Here is a 15065-nt window from a genome sequence, read left to right on the forward strand (position 1 = left end):
GGGAGCAGAACGCCTCATCTTTCTCTCGAGGAACAGCTGGTAGTTTTGAACTGCTGACCTTGTGATTCTCAGCCCGATTCGTAACCGCTACGGTACCAGGTGGGACTGTAAAATAGAATGGTGTGTCTTTATAGATTTGGAAATAGAAATACCGTATTATCCAGTAGTCCCACTCTAGGTACAGATCCTAGAGAAATAGACATGAACAGTTATATGTACACCCATGTTCATCACAGCATATTCACAAGAGCAAAAAAAAAAAGAAAACAATCTAAATGCCCATCAACGACTGCATGGATGAACAAACTGTGGTACATGCACACAATGGAATAACAATGAATCTGCTAAACATCCCATAACATGGATGAACCTAGAGGACATGATGAGAAGTAAAATTAGTCAATTATAAAAGGACAAATAGTATACCAGACCACTATTGTAAAAAGTAAAACAAACAAACAAAGAAATTTTACGCCCAGAAAAAAACGTTCTTTGACACTGACCAGGGGTGGGAGGCAAAGGGAAAGAATACACAAAACAAAAACAAATATTAAAAATGCCACTTACTTTGTGGAATTATGGGAGTGAGACCCAGTCAATGTGCATCTGCCTTCTTGGGGGACTTTACTTATGATTCATGGGCTGTTTCTAAAATGGTAGTCTTGGTTCTTTATAATGATGTCTTGGATTCTTAAAAGGAGAAAAATTGAGTTACCTTCTGGTTTTTCTTCCAAAGGAGTATTGCTAAAATCCTCCATCAGCTTTCAGAACATCATAGACGGAACCAAAAATTTCCACAGAAACTTCCTAATTGGAGAAGGGGAGATGTTTGAGGTATACAAAGTGGAGATTCAAAATCGAGCATATGCCATTAAACTATTTAAACAGGTATGGAAAGAATTACTTTCACCGGATACCAATCCTATTTATTTGTTCATATTTCCTATTAAAAGGTGTCATTTTCACCAACATTTTGAAATAAGATATCATAAATGGAAAAATGATATACTCATATGACCTCGGGCAACTGGAGAAATGACTAAGAAGTGAGTGTCTATTTTTCAGGAACGTGCAATTTCCGGACCCAGATGTATTACTTACAAAATACTTTTCCGACAAACATTGTAGCACTCTGGGATTTAGCTTAAAATGGTCATATTATAAATGATCTTCTTTCGTAGTTCAGAAGGGTGCAAAGTTCCCATAGGAACTGTAGGTTAACAATCAGAATAGGAGGTTAGAAGACAGCTGTATTAGTGTCCTAGGCCGACATAGCCAAGCACCACAAATGGATGGCTTAAAACAATCCAAGTTTAATGTCTCACTGTTCAAGTCTAGATTCAGGGAATCAGCAGGACCATACAGAGGTGGGGAACATCCAGCCCTTGGGCCGTGTAAGGTCCATGAAATCATTTGGTCTGGTCCTACCAAGGCAACTACAACTATCATATGATGGGTGAGTTAATTAAATGAGTTAATTAATTAATTAAATGACCAAATATAGCAGGCTAATTTTTAAGTTGATAATTTTGTATGGTCCACGAATGATGCTATACATTTTGGTAGAAAAAAAGTTCCCCACCTCTTCTCTCAGAGAAATCCATTCTTAGCAGATGCAAAGACCTAGACATGCATGGATGAAAGCATGCATCTTACTTATGAACAACAGATCATTCCGTGTAACGCAAGTGTAGTTTACGGGAGGGAAGGAAGTTGCAGAAGATGATACTCAAAGGTAGGTGAAGTCTGATTGGCTGTTAAGTAGAAGAGTAAAGCCCTTGATTGATGTTTTTGCAATACAACTTTGGTTCCAGAGTAAATAGATGGTGGACAGGTGGAAAGATGACAAGAACTAGACTGAAGGCAGAAATATCTATTAAAGCTGGATTTCATATGTGTAAACTAAGAAATGGGGAGGGTTTAATCCAACCATTCTCAACTCTAATTGCTTTTTTAAAAAAGTCATCCCAATAGAAGCAACCAGTTAAAGTAAGATGGAAATGGCGGTGGCAGACAGCTATATTATGTTGCTGCAGGGTAATGCACTGGACTGCAAGGTCAATTTGAACCTCAAGGTTGGTGGTTCAAGGCCACCTGCTGCTCCTCCAAAACCATATACAGGGTCACTATGAGTCGGAACCCACTCGATGACACTTAACAACAACAAAGGCCCTTCCAATATGTAGTCAGCATTGAGAACCACTGCTGTAAGTCAGGGCACAGACCATAGGATGGTAAGGAAAAATAATTTAAGATATGAGGTGAAATGAATCAAATCTGGTGACCCATTGGGTAGGACAAAGAAAAAGGGGGAGAAGAGAGCTAGTGTTTCCTAGTTTATAGCTTAGGCTACAGGGTGTTATAATTATATAATAATAATATTTGATATAATATTTTTCCATTTCCTCAAATTATGCTTTGCCTGCTCTTTCAAAACATGATTTTGTTGTTGTTAGTTGCCAACACATAGTGACCCTATGCCCAACAGAATGAAACACTACCCAGTCTTGTGCCATCCTCACAAAACATGATAGAAGGAACCAAAAATGTCCACAAAGACTTCCTAGTCAGAGAAGGGGATATTTTTTTGAGGTACACAGACTGGAGATGCCAAGATGTCCCACTTTATAGTCATTCAAGACACTTGAGCAGATGTGTAATCTAATAAAGAAATGAAACAATCCACTGGTAAAACCATTCACCAGATCGAATATACTTCCTGCAGAAGTGGTCTACTGAAGCCTGTTTCTTAGGGGCAGAGTGCCCCCCACAAAGGCTCTATCCACTTTCTTCTTCTCTCTGCATCTACCACCAAGCCTCACTCTTTTGTGGCGTTTCTCTCCACAAGTTTGGTGTCAGAACAGACGTCAGTGACTCAAGATCCCTATCACTTCCTGTACCAAAGACATGTTATTTCCTTGACCGTTCTTGACCCTTCCAGCCTTGTTTGGTGATCCTCCTATGTGTAGCCACAGCATGGTAGCATTATCTCATAACTAATTTTCTCAACTACCTCTTCCAGTGGACTAGGTTATTAGTTCTTTGAAGAGCTCTGATTATCTTTGTGTCCTATGCTTTATTATAGGGCGTGGCCCATAGCAATTTCTCAATAAGTGCTGGTTGGATAAAAAACAAACACATATGCCCTTTTCATGAATTTTGTTGCTTACTCCTAAGAGTATATAGACAGGGGATATTGTACTATGTCCTTTAATCCCTGTTGTTACGAATTGGGCTGCGAACCTCAGGGTCAGTAATTCGAAACTACCAGCTGTTCTGCGGGAAAAATATGAGGCTTTCTGCTTCCATAAAGATTTACAGCCTCGGAAACCCTGTGCAGGGTCTCTATGAGTCTGAACCGACTCCACTGCACATAACAACAACAACAACCATACTACATGTTAACAACTTTCCGAATGGCATATAGAAGTATGGTTGGACTTTTGCCCTCTGCTCTGATCGTGACACCCTCCTCTGCCTCAAAGTGCATGTGTATGCATGCACACACACTTACTAAGGAAGATTTAATGACGCTATAATCACAGAAATACAATTTTGTAATATTGAGACATTTACTTCAGCGACACTTTTTAAGGGATTGAGGTACTAAACACAGAGATGTGTTAGAGTTGTAGTTCTCCATCATAAGGTCTACCTGGGTCACCTGGGTTCTGATTCATCAGGTCTGAGACAGGCTTCCAAATTCAGCATTGCTCACCAGCTCCCAGGTAAAGCTAATGCTCCTGGTCCACAGACGACACATCGAGCAGCGAGACATTCAAGTGTTAGCTTAGCATATACATAAAAATCAGCCCCTTCATTTTTCAGATGGAGAAAACTGTGACCTAACAAGATTAATAAGCAGGTGGACTCCTGGTGAGGCTGTGAACTGTGAACCACAAAGTCAGCAGTTTAAACCTACCAGCTGCTCCTTGGAAACGCTATACACGGTTGCTATGAGTTTGAACTGATTCAACAGCACTTAGCAACAAAAACCAACAATAAGAAGTTATGAATATTTCATATTAGAGATATTCATGATGACTTGTAGTTCTGTGTTGTTATTGTTAAGTGCTGTTAAGTTGGTTTTGAGTCAGCAGCCTTGTATAGGGTTTCCAAGGAGCAACTGGTACCAGAAACCAACTTGAGGGATTAGTAGTCCAGTGCTTATCCTACACTGCTAGGCTGTTATAAATTGTTAATTCTGATGAAGAGGGTCTTGAAAATGGTTTGCTAGTCTGATTTATTGTTTCTGACTTCCTGGCTTTACTTGGAAAATAGTTTCCTGAATTTCTGTTGGATTTCTCATCTAGTATTCTTGAATCCTGGTGTGGCATTGTAGGATTAGGTACTCAATCGCAAGGTAGGTTAGCACTGCAAGGTTGGCAGTTCAAACTCATCAGTCACTCCTTGGAAACCCTCGCTATGAGTAGGAACTAACTCAACAGCATTTAACAACAACATTTCTGAGAATAAGATTCTAAAATCTCTGCCCCATCCAGCAATTTGCAAATGACAGATGGACCCTAGGATCATACTTGATAGCTGCCTACGTGTCCAAGTTGCAGATCTGACCATTATGATATGTAGGATTCTTCAGAAGTAGATCTTCTTAGCATGTCTTAGTCTGGAAACGCCACTGAAATTACATCATAGCAACATACAAGGCTCCACTGACAGACGTGTGGTGGTTGTTCATGAAGTGAATTGGCTGGGAGTCAAACTGGACCTCCTACACGGTTGTTGTTAAGTGCTGTTGAGTCAGTTCCTACTGATAGTGACTCTATACAGGGTTTCTGAGGAGCGGTTTGTAGGTTTGAACTGCCAGCCTTGTGGTTAGGAGTCCAGTGCTAATCCTACAGTGCTATACCAGGACTGCATGGGAGACAAGAATTCTAATGCTGCCCTTGGGAGCATGCTTAAATATAATCCTTAGAGGTTAGGAACCTGAGGCCCAGAAACATGCAGTGACATAGTGCACTGAAGTATGGAGAACAGTGTGAGGTACAGAGTAGGTGTTGAATTCATTGTTTATTCAATAAAAATTCCTGTCAGCCTCTGCACTAGCTTCGGAAGCTTCTCTGAAGTAAGGGGATAGATTTTTCATTGTGTCATAAACCTGTCTTTTCCAAAATTAATACAACGGCAAACTTGAGCCTGCATATCTTGCATATTAGTAAAAATTTTGCAATAGCAGCAAACTTCATAGATATTATCATGTTTAACCAAAATACAACCATCATATACTGGATTCTTTGTGAATTCAAGTAGAGCGTTTCTGTCATGGAATTTTCTTTGAACACATATATTTCTGAATTTATGCAAATTTTTGCAAAATATGGCAAGAATTGAAATATAAAATTTGGCAATGTGATAAATGATATGGAAATCCTTAAATTCAAGAATAGTGGTTCCAAATCAGTTTGGCTGTTAATGGATTTTTAAAATCTGATGAAGCCTTGGGAGACTCTCCCCAGAAAACTATTCATCTGCATGCACATCAAAATGTGTATATAATTTCAGGGACATCATGGAATATGAATCCTTGTGAATCCCAGAAATAGAGATTATTTTCTTAATTCTTTTTCTTGTCTTTCTATATGGCATTTAGGAGAAAAAATTGCAATGTACGAAACAGTGGAAGAGGTTTTTATCTGAGCTTGAAGTTTTACTACTGTGAGTATAATTTGCTTGGAACTTCAAATTCTTTTTGGCTGGTCTTCATCTTTGTTCCATTTTGACTCTATAGCACAGTGTTTGGGATGGCTGACATTTAATAAGTGTGGGTCAGACATTAGAATACTGGGTACATTTTTGACATCTGCTTTAGTATATGTCTTTAAATGCATTTTAAAATAGACCATTTACATAATTTACTTAAGCATCTTTTAACAAGAACATTGAAACTGTCACAAGGAAGTGAGTTAAATCATGTGTGACTAACACGGTTGAATGTAAAAGAATCCTTAGAACATTAGAAATGTGTATATAGCTCACCATTTCTTCTCTTCTTTAGAGACGTTCTAGTCTAGAACCTGCTTCATCATAATAGCACTTTTCAGTTTCAGACAAAGACGTCAAGTGCCTTTCATGTGCATATTATTTTCTGGGAATTCATTCATAAGTCTGAAAGTCCTTGGAGACAAATTATTTAATTTTCATATACATTCATATCTGTAGCTGTGCAGCCTGCCTTACTGAAGGCCCCTAGCCCTATAGAAAATGTTCTTTTCAACTGTTTTCTGAACCAGTATGTGGAATGGGGGGTACAAGTTGTATGCTGAATCCCTCTTCTTTTATACCCAGGACCAGAACCAAAATCTTAGGAGTTCTAGTGTGATGCTGTGAGTTAATGTGCTGCTGAACTGCAAGGCTGGCTTGAACCGCAAGGGTGGCAGTCCCAGTTCACCAGCCACTCCTTGGAAACCCTATACAGGGTGGCTGTGAGTCGGAACCAATTCAAGGGCACTTAACAATAACAACAGTGTAGCGCTGATATGGAGTCTTGGTATGGTGCTGTAGGATAAAGCACTGGACTGCAAGATCTGTTTGAACCATAGGTCAGCGGTTTAAACCCACCAGCTGCTCCTCAGAAACCCTATATAGGGTCATATGAGTGGCAACCAACTCTGTGGCACTTAACAACAATGTGGCATTGTAGGATAATGCACTGGATGGTACTTAACAATAACAATGACAATAACAAATAATATATGCCTGCCTTAGTTATCTAGTGCTGCTTTGATAAAAACATAAAAAATGAGTTACTTTAATGAACAGAAACGTATGTTCTCACATTTTGTTGTTGCTGTTGTTGTTAAGTGCCACCGAGTCAGTTCCAACTCATAGCTACCCCGTTAAGGTGTCTGAGGAGCAGCTGGTGGGTTTGAACTGTCAACCTTGTGGTTCCCAGTCCAGTGGTGATCCTACAGTGTCACAGCAGGAGTCCTGTTACATTTTAGGAGTCTGAATTCAGGGTGCTGGCTCTAGGGAAAAGCTTTCTTTCAGTTGACTCCGGAGAAAGGTTCTTAGTACTTCAGCGTCTGTTTTCTGGTTCCCTGGACATCTCCACGTGTCTTGGCATCTATCTTAAATCATCTTTCTTGTTAGCTTGATGTCTTCTCTTTTCATCTCCAATGAAATTGACTCAAGAAACACTCTATGCTAATTAACCCTCATTTACATACAAAGACCATTCCTAGATGAGATTATAATTACAGGCATAGAGGTTAGGATTTACAATACATTTTTTGGAGGGGGACATAATTCATTGCACCCATTAACCCCCCAAATTCATGTCTTTGACACACGCAAAACACATTCAGCCCATCGCATCATTCTAAAAGTCTTAAACAACTCCATGTCCAAAATATCATCTTCTGAATTGTCTAAATCAAATATGGGAGAGACCTTAGATGTAGTCCATCTCCTTCATCTCACAATTTATTTTAAGCAGCAAGTAGAAACCATGTGGCCCCTTTAAGAACATGCTTAGAAATCTCATCTGTCATATATCTAAAGTCATCGCTTTGAAGTTCTACCTTCCACGAAACACTTGAATATAATTTAGATACGCTCTTTGAATAAAAACATCACCCTATACCCATTGAGTCCTGGTGTGGCACTGTAGGTTAATGAGCTGAGCTGCAAAGTCAGTTTGAACTGCAAGGTTGGTGGTTCAAGCTCACCAGCTGCGCCTTGGAAACCCTATACAGGGTCACTATGGGTCAGAACTGACTCGACGGCACTTTACAACAACAAGCTCCATTGTCTACTCACATGTTCATCAATTATTTGGGAGCTTCATCAGAACCACATTTAGTGTCTTCATTTCTAGTAACATCCTGTTGCTGGAGCCATATGTATTCTTTCACATGATATTGTCTTTCTTTATAGCTCTCCTCACTTTCTTCTGAACCTTCACCAGAATTGACTTTGGTGTCCATTATTCTCACCAACAGTCTTTTCGAGGCACTCTAAGCTTTTTCTATTGTTACTGTTGTTAAGTGCTGTCGAATCAATTCCGACCATAGTGACCCTGTATAGGGTTTCCAAGGAGCAGCTGGTGAGCTTGAACCGCCGACCTTGCAGTTCAAACCAATTTTGTAGTCCAGTGCATTAACTCTCAGTGCCACACCAGGACTTTTTCTATTAGGCATCTTAAAACTCTTCCAGCCTCTATTCATTACTTAGTTCCAAAACCACTTCCACATTTTAGGTATCTGATAGAGCAGCAACTCACTCTTCTAACATCAAATTCTATAGCAGAAAATACCACAATGGATGGATTTAACAAACAGACATTTATTTTGTCAAAACTTAAGAGGCTAGAAGATCAGCTCTAGGGGAAGGTTTTCTTTCTGTGTTGGTTTTGGAGGAAGGTCCTTGTCTCTTTAACACCTGCTTCCTGTTTCCTTAGAGAGCACCATTGGTCTTGGCATTTATCTTCCCCCATTTCTCTTGACATTAACTCAAAATACACCCGACAGGAATTCAGACTCTTTAATGTAACAAAGTCTTGTGAATATCACAAAGACAACCCATTCCCAAACAAGATTGTAAGTTAGGATTCACAACCCATAACAATACCATTTAGTCAACACAAAATGAATGCAAAAATTACAAAAGGGAAAACTGTGAAAAGAGTTTTTCCCACTTTTATCATCCAACTACACGGCTTATTTTTCAAAAGGCAACAGTGTTTGGTACCAGTTTCTTGTAGATCTTCTCAGAGATACCTGTGCTTAAGGAAATATGTATTTTATTCTCTTGTTTTTTTCTTTTTACATAAGAAGTAGTTTATACACACACACACACACACAGTTTCCTTTACTTATTTTAGTATTCCGCTGAATTCTGTACTATAATTTGCTTACCTGTTTAGTCCTTTATTGTTGCATTTAAAATTTGTCTACTGTTATTATTAAAATAGTAATGCTGTTAATGAGAAAACCTTGTTTATATGTTACGTTGTATGTGTTTGAGTATATCTGTAGAATAAATTCCCATAAATAAAATTGCAGACCAAATGGTTATGTGTGTGACATAATACCAAATTGTCTTCCAGTACAGATTATACAAATTTATACTTATACCAGTAACATATGTGTGTGCAGGTTCCCTACATTCTTGCCAACCTAGTGTGTATTCTTAACCTTTTCATTTTTGCCAGTGTGATAGGTAAAAATGGTTTTTCAGTGTAGTCTAAATTTCTTTTTATATTATGAGTAAGATGTATTTCTTTTTTATGAACTATCTGAAAATATCCTTTTTTTTTTTTTAAAGGCTTTTGGAGCATTTTATAGATTAGAGATAATTGTTGTTGTTGTTGTTAAGTGTCATCGAGTCGATGTCGACCCATAGCGACCCTGTATAGGGTTTCCAAGGAGCGACTGGTGAGCTTGAATCACCGACCTTGCAATTCAAACAACTTTGCCGTCTGACGCAATAGCCCACAGCGCCACACCAGGACCCTATTTTTTTATATTATGAGGTGCAAATAATTTTTTAACTTTGTTATTTTGTCTTTGTTAGTTCTAGTTCTGTCAGGTAGAAACAGTTTTGATTTAGTCAAGTTTATCTGTTCTTTCTTTTCCAGGTTTATATCATAATTTCAAAGATTTTCCCCACTATGAGCTTATAAAATAACTCACCCATGCTTTTTCCCCCTAGTACTTTTATGGCTTCATTTTTCACGTTTAAGTATCTGATCCATTTCATTGTTCAAAAGCTTCGCCACTAAGAGGTTATAAAACAACTCATCCATTTTTTTTCCCTAGTACTTTTACAGTTTCTTTTTATTTACATTTAAATACTGGATGCATTTGGAGTTATTCTAGTGAGATATTTTGTGTACAAATGATAACAACAGCTTGTCTAGGTAAAAAGTAAATCCTGTTGTTTTTCTTAAAAGGAATTATATTAACTTTTCAAATCAGTTTAGGGAAAGCTGATAGCATTGTGATGTTGACTCTTCCTTGTATGCCATTACTATTTATTTTGCTAATATTTATGTAGTCTTTGTCTCTAAGTTTTTTACATGTATTAATTCACTGCTCCTCTTTACAATCCTATGATATAAGTAGGAAATTGCAGATGAGAAAATTGAAGTCAAAACTACCTTTCTACAAGTTACAAGTACTTTCTTTAGTCTTCCTCTTTTTGGACACTTAGTTATGAGTAAGGTTAACCCGACCTTTGCTTCCTGGAACTTGCCATCTGGAGTGGGGTTGGCACAGGTGATTTCTGCAGATTAGGTGATGAGATGAGGAGGTAAAGAGCTTGGGAGGAGGAAGAAATGGTCACCTGGACTTGGGGCAGGAGAGCAGCAGATTTTGTTTTTTAGAGGAAGTAACATCTATACTCACCTGAATGATGTGTATTTTTGGTTTAATGTTAAGAGAATCCCTTAAGCTCTATGATTTAGTATTGGAAATTCTTTAGAATCTGGCTTCTGATTCTTTTTATCCCTCCATTCTCAAAGGAAGAGAAAGGAGCAAATAGTTTTTTGCCAATCTGGCAATTGTCTACATTTTACCTTTCATTTAATTTTCATAAGAACCCTGGGATGTATGCCTTTTACATACTATTTTCAGTTGAGTAAACAGACTCTGAGAAATTAATTGACCAGCCGAAATTTTCACAACTGATAAAAAGAAGAGCCAAGGTTCAAATCCATGTTGCCTACTTGTTTTGCCACACCAAGATGTCTTACACCACATTCAGTCCACAGCAGACACTCAGAAATATTTGTGGAGTTGGTTTAGAAAGGTATCAGGTCTAGCTGACCTTCAGGTCTATATAATCTAAAATCTTGCTGATTTAAAAGTTTATAACAAAAAGATGAATAGGTTGGGTCTATGAGCTCAAAATCCACCATCTTTTCATGGCATCTTCATGTTCCATACCTTGTAAATTCCTGAGGTACTCATTTTTCTGCTTGATAAGTAATATTTTTAAATACACAGTTGGCCCTTTCTGTTCTATGAACAAAAGATCAGAACACTGGACTTCGATTGTGTCTATATCATGTCTTTTCAGGAGCCCTGGGGTCCTGGTGTGGCACTGTGGGATAAGCACTGAACCACAGATCAGTTTGAACCACAAGGTGGCAGTTCAAACTCACCAGCTAATCCTTGGAAACCCTATCCAGGGTTGCTGTGGGTCAGAACCAACTTGACAACACTCACCAGCTACTCCTTAGAAACCCTATCCAGTGTCTCTGTTGGTCAGAACCAACTCGACAACACTTAACAACAACAAGGGGCCCTGGTAGTATAGTGGATTATAAGCAGGACTGCAAACTGCAAAGTCAGTAGTTCAAATCTACCCATCGCTCCACGGGAGAAAGAGGAGACTTTCTGCTTCCATAAGAATCACAGCCTTGTATACCCTACGGGGTCGCTATGAGTCAGAACCAACTCAGTTGCATACAACTACCACCACCACCATATGACGTCTTCTATTTACTGCTTTTCAAAAGATTTCTTTTGCTTTCAATTGTCTTACATTGCAGGAGAATCAACCAACAGGTAGTATACATCAGTTATTTAGACAGCCAGATTGTTGTTACTGTTGTTGTTGTTAGGTGTCATTGAGTCAGCACCAACTCATAACGACCCTATGCACAACAGAACGAAACACTGCCCAGTCCTGGGCCAACTTCACAATTATTGCCACGCTTGAGCCCATTGATGCTGCCACTTTGACAATCCATCTCACTGAGGGTCTTTCTCTTTTTCTCTTACCCTCAACCTTACCACATATGATACCTTTCTTCAGGGACTGGTCCCTCCTGACAATATGTCCGAAATATGAGAGTCGAAGTTTGGCCATCCTGGCCTCCAAGGAGCACTCTGGCTGCACTCCTTCCAAAACAGATCTGTTTGATCTTTTGGCAGCCATGGTACTTTCAGCATTCTCCTCCAACACCATAACTCAAATGCATTGATTCTTCTATGGTCTTCCTTATTCACTGTCAAGTTTTCACCTGCATATAAGGTTATTAAAAATACCATGGCTTGGGTCAAGTGCACCTTAGTCCTCAAGCTGACATCTTTGCTCTTCAACACTTTAAAAAGGTCTTGTGCAGCAGATTTGCCTAATACAATACATTGTTTAATTCCTTGGCTGCTGCTTCCATGAGTGTTGATGGTTGATGCAAGAAAAATGAAGTCTTTGACAACTTCAATCTTTTCTCCATTGATGAGAATGTTGTTTATTGGTCCAGTGGTGAGGACTTTTGTTTTCTTTACATTCGGATGCAATCCATACCGAAGGATGGTTGTATGCAAGCAAGGTTGTATCATCTGCATATCGCCAGATATACCAGCTCGATTCCTTTTTAGCCCATTGCTTTTCATTTTCTAGATAAGGCCTGAATCATAAGAGATACAGGGGTCTTATACGTAACTTCTGTCAGGGAAGTTTGGCACCTTTTTTAAGTCTTTGTGTGTTTGTATGCTTATAGGAAAGTTTTGCTACTAAAGAAACCAATTATATACCTATATTTTAGATCTTATAAAAAATAGCTTTATTTTCATATACCCAAGTGTGCATAAGACATAGTAGGCATTCAATAACAAATTGTTTATTTGAGTGGGGGTCATGTTGTTGTTGTTGTTAAGTGCTGTCGAGTCGGTTCCGACCCATAGCAACCCTCTAGAGGGTTTCCAAGGAGCGACTGGTAAGCTTAAACCAAATGGGGTGATTCATAGTATGTGCAAATTTCAGATTTTGTATTTTATGGTTGTTACATAGGGTCCATTGCTCTCTAGTGACCACTCATGTAAGACACAGTGTCTTTATTAATAAGAGTCCTGGTGTGACACTGTGGGCTAACTCGTCAGACTGCAAAGTTGTTTGAACTGCAGTCTTTGTTAAAAAGCTAATAAATGATTACTAGAAAAGAAGTTTGAGGAATGTATACTATTGTTTTTGTTAAGTGCCATCAACTTGGATCGGACTCACAGCGACCTGGTATAGGGTTTACATGGAGTGACTAGTGAGTTTGCAGTTCAAACCCACCTTGCAGTGAAATGCTTATCCTACAGTACCACTCCAGGACAGAAATCTGATTTAAAATTAGTGATATGTTTCACAGCATCAAACTCTACTAGTTATTTACTAGTTACATAGATTATGAAATTTGGTGAAGAAATTGAATGTCTCTATTAACTGTGACTGGCACTTATCACAGTTCCTGACATTGTTGTTGTTGTTGTTGTTAAGTGCCGTCGAGTTGGTTCTGACCCATAGCGACCCTATATAAGGTTTCCAAGGAGCCATTGGCGAGCTTGGACTGCCGACCTTGCAGTTCAAACAACTGTGCAGTCTGGCGCATTAACCCACAGCGCCACACCAAGACGTGGTTTTTAGGTGCCGTCATATAGGTTCCTACTCATAGCAACCCTATGCACAACAGAATGAAACACTACCTAGTCCTTTGCCATTCTCACAACTGGTGTATTTGAGACCATTGCTGTTGCCACAGTGTTAATCCATCTGGTTGAGGAGTTCTTCCTCGTTTTTGCTGACCCTCCACTTTACCAAGCATGATGTCCTTCTCCAGCTACTGGTCACTCCTTATAACCTGTCCAGAGTATGAGAGATGAAGTCTCACCATCCTGGCTTCTAAGAAACATTCTGGTTGTACTTCTTCCAACACAGATTCATTTGTTCTCCTAGTACTTTTAATATTCTTCTCCAAAACCATAACTCAAATGCATCAATTCTTCTACAGTTTTCCTTGTTCATTGTCCAACTTCACATGCATATGAGGCTATTGAAAATGCTATGGCTTGGATCACGCACACCTCAGTCCTCAAACTGACACCTTTGCTCTTGAACACTATGAAGAGGTCCTGTGCCTCAGATTTCCCTAATGCAATAGGTCGTTTGATTTTTCGACAGCTGCTTCCATGAGTGTTGAACCTGGCATAATACCACTCAGTCAATATTGAATGAAAACAGTCTCCGTTTCCTTCAACTTTGATTGAATTACTTATATATATTTACCTAAAGCAATGAAGTGAATTATTTCAGTTGCACTATTTTCAGTGTATTGATTTATTTAGTAAATAAGCCTTGTTTTGCTTAATAAGACTTATTTATAAAATAAATCAGTATATTAGAAATAATGCAACTGAAATAATTCACTTCTTAGCAACAACAACATTGTGCTTAATAATGATATACATAGGTTGTTGTTGTTGTTAAGTGCCATCGAGTCTGTTCCAACCCATGGCAACCCTGTATAGGGTTTCCGAGGAGCGGTTGGTGAGTTTGAACTGCCGACCTTGTTGCTCAAATTGACTTTACAGTCTAGCGCCTTAACCCACAGCACCACACCAGGACTCCATACATAGGTTAATATTGAATAATGTTGGCCAGTTACTCTTAAATTCTAAACAACACAAATCTTTAAAATTTTTCGTTTCTTAAATATTCTGTTTTACCTTTGGATATTTGTTTGTATTTCCATGACCACAAGCCATTAAAAAGTGCTTAAATGTTTTTAGAACACTTTAGACCAATTTGGAAAATATATATGTGATGACATTCTCTCTTGGCCACAATTGTATCCTGCTTTAGAGTCATTAGCTCATGTCATCCTATCCACCAAACCAGAGTAGTGTGTATTTCCTATTTGAATAAATAATTTTATGGATTTAAAAATCTTTTGTTTCAAGGTTTCATCATCCAAACATACTGGAGTTGGCTGCATATTTTACAGAGACTGAGAAATTCTGTCTGGTTTATCCATATATGGAAAATGGATCACTTTTTGACAGATTACAATGTGTAGTAAGTTGTATCTATTACTTTGCCTGGTCCTCTGACCCTCTGTCACCCAGGGAGCTGCTACCTGGGCAAACTGGGAAGCCAAGGTGTGTTCACAGAAAGGGAGAGCCTAGGATGGGGTTCCCAAGGAAGTAGATAGAGCACTTCTCTATGAATTAATTTTTTACTCTTAAAAGAAACATAAATGTCTGAGTTGTTGTGTGCTGTGCCAGATGGTTACCAAAAATGTGTTAATCTTTACTTATTTTTGATTCTATACCTTT

The 15065-nt window shown here is 38.7% G+C and overlaps 1 protein-coding gene across 1 annotated transcript in view; it reads left to right on the forward strand.

Annotated features, from left to right (window-relative positions):
• Positions 1 to 15065, forward strand: part of IRAK3 (interleukin-1 receptor-associated kinase 3) — a 90641-nt gene that overhangs the window by 44210 nt on the left and 31366 nt on the right. Inside the window, 3 exon segments of the mRNA XM_006859610.1 lie at positions 737 to 888; positions 5612 to 5676; positions 14691 to 14805. Of these exon segments, the coding sequence (XP_006859672.1) occupies positions 737 to 888; positions 5612 to 5676; positions 14691 to 14805 (332 nt within the window).

Source organism: Chrysochloris asiatica, unplaced genomic scaffold (assembly GCF_000296735.1).
Source record: "Chrysochloris asiatica unplaced genomic scaffold, ChrAsi1.0 scaffold00033, whole genome shotgun sequence".
NCBI classification, from domain to species: domain Eukaryota; kingdom Metazoa; phylum Chordata; class Mammalia; order Afrosoricida; family Chrysochloridae; genus Chrysochloris; species Chrysochloris asiatica.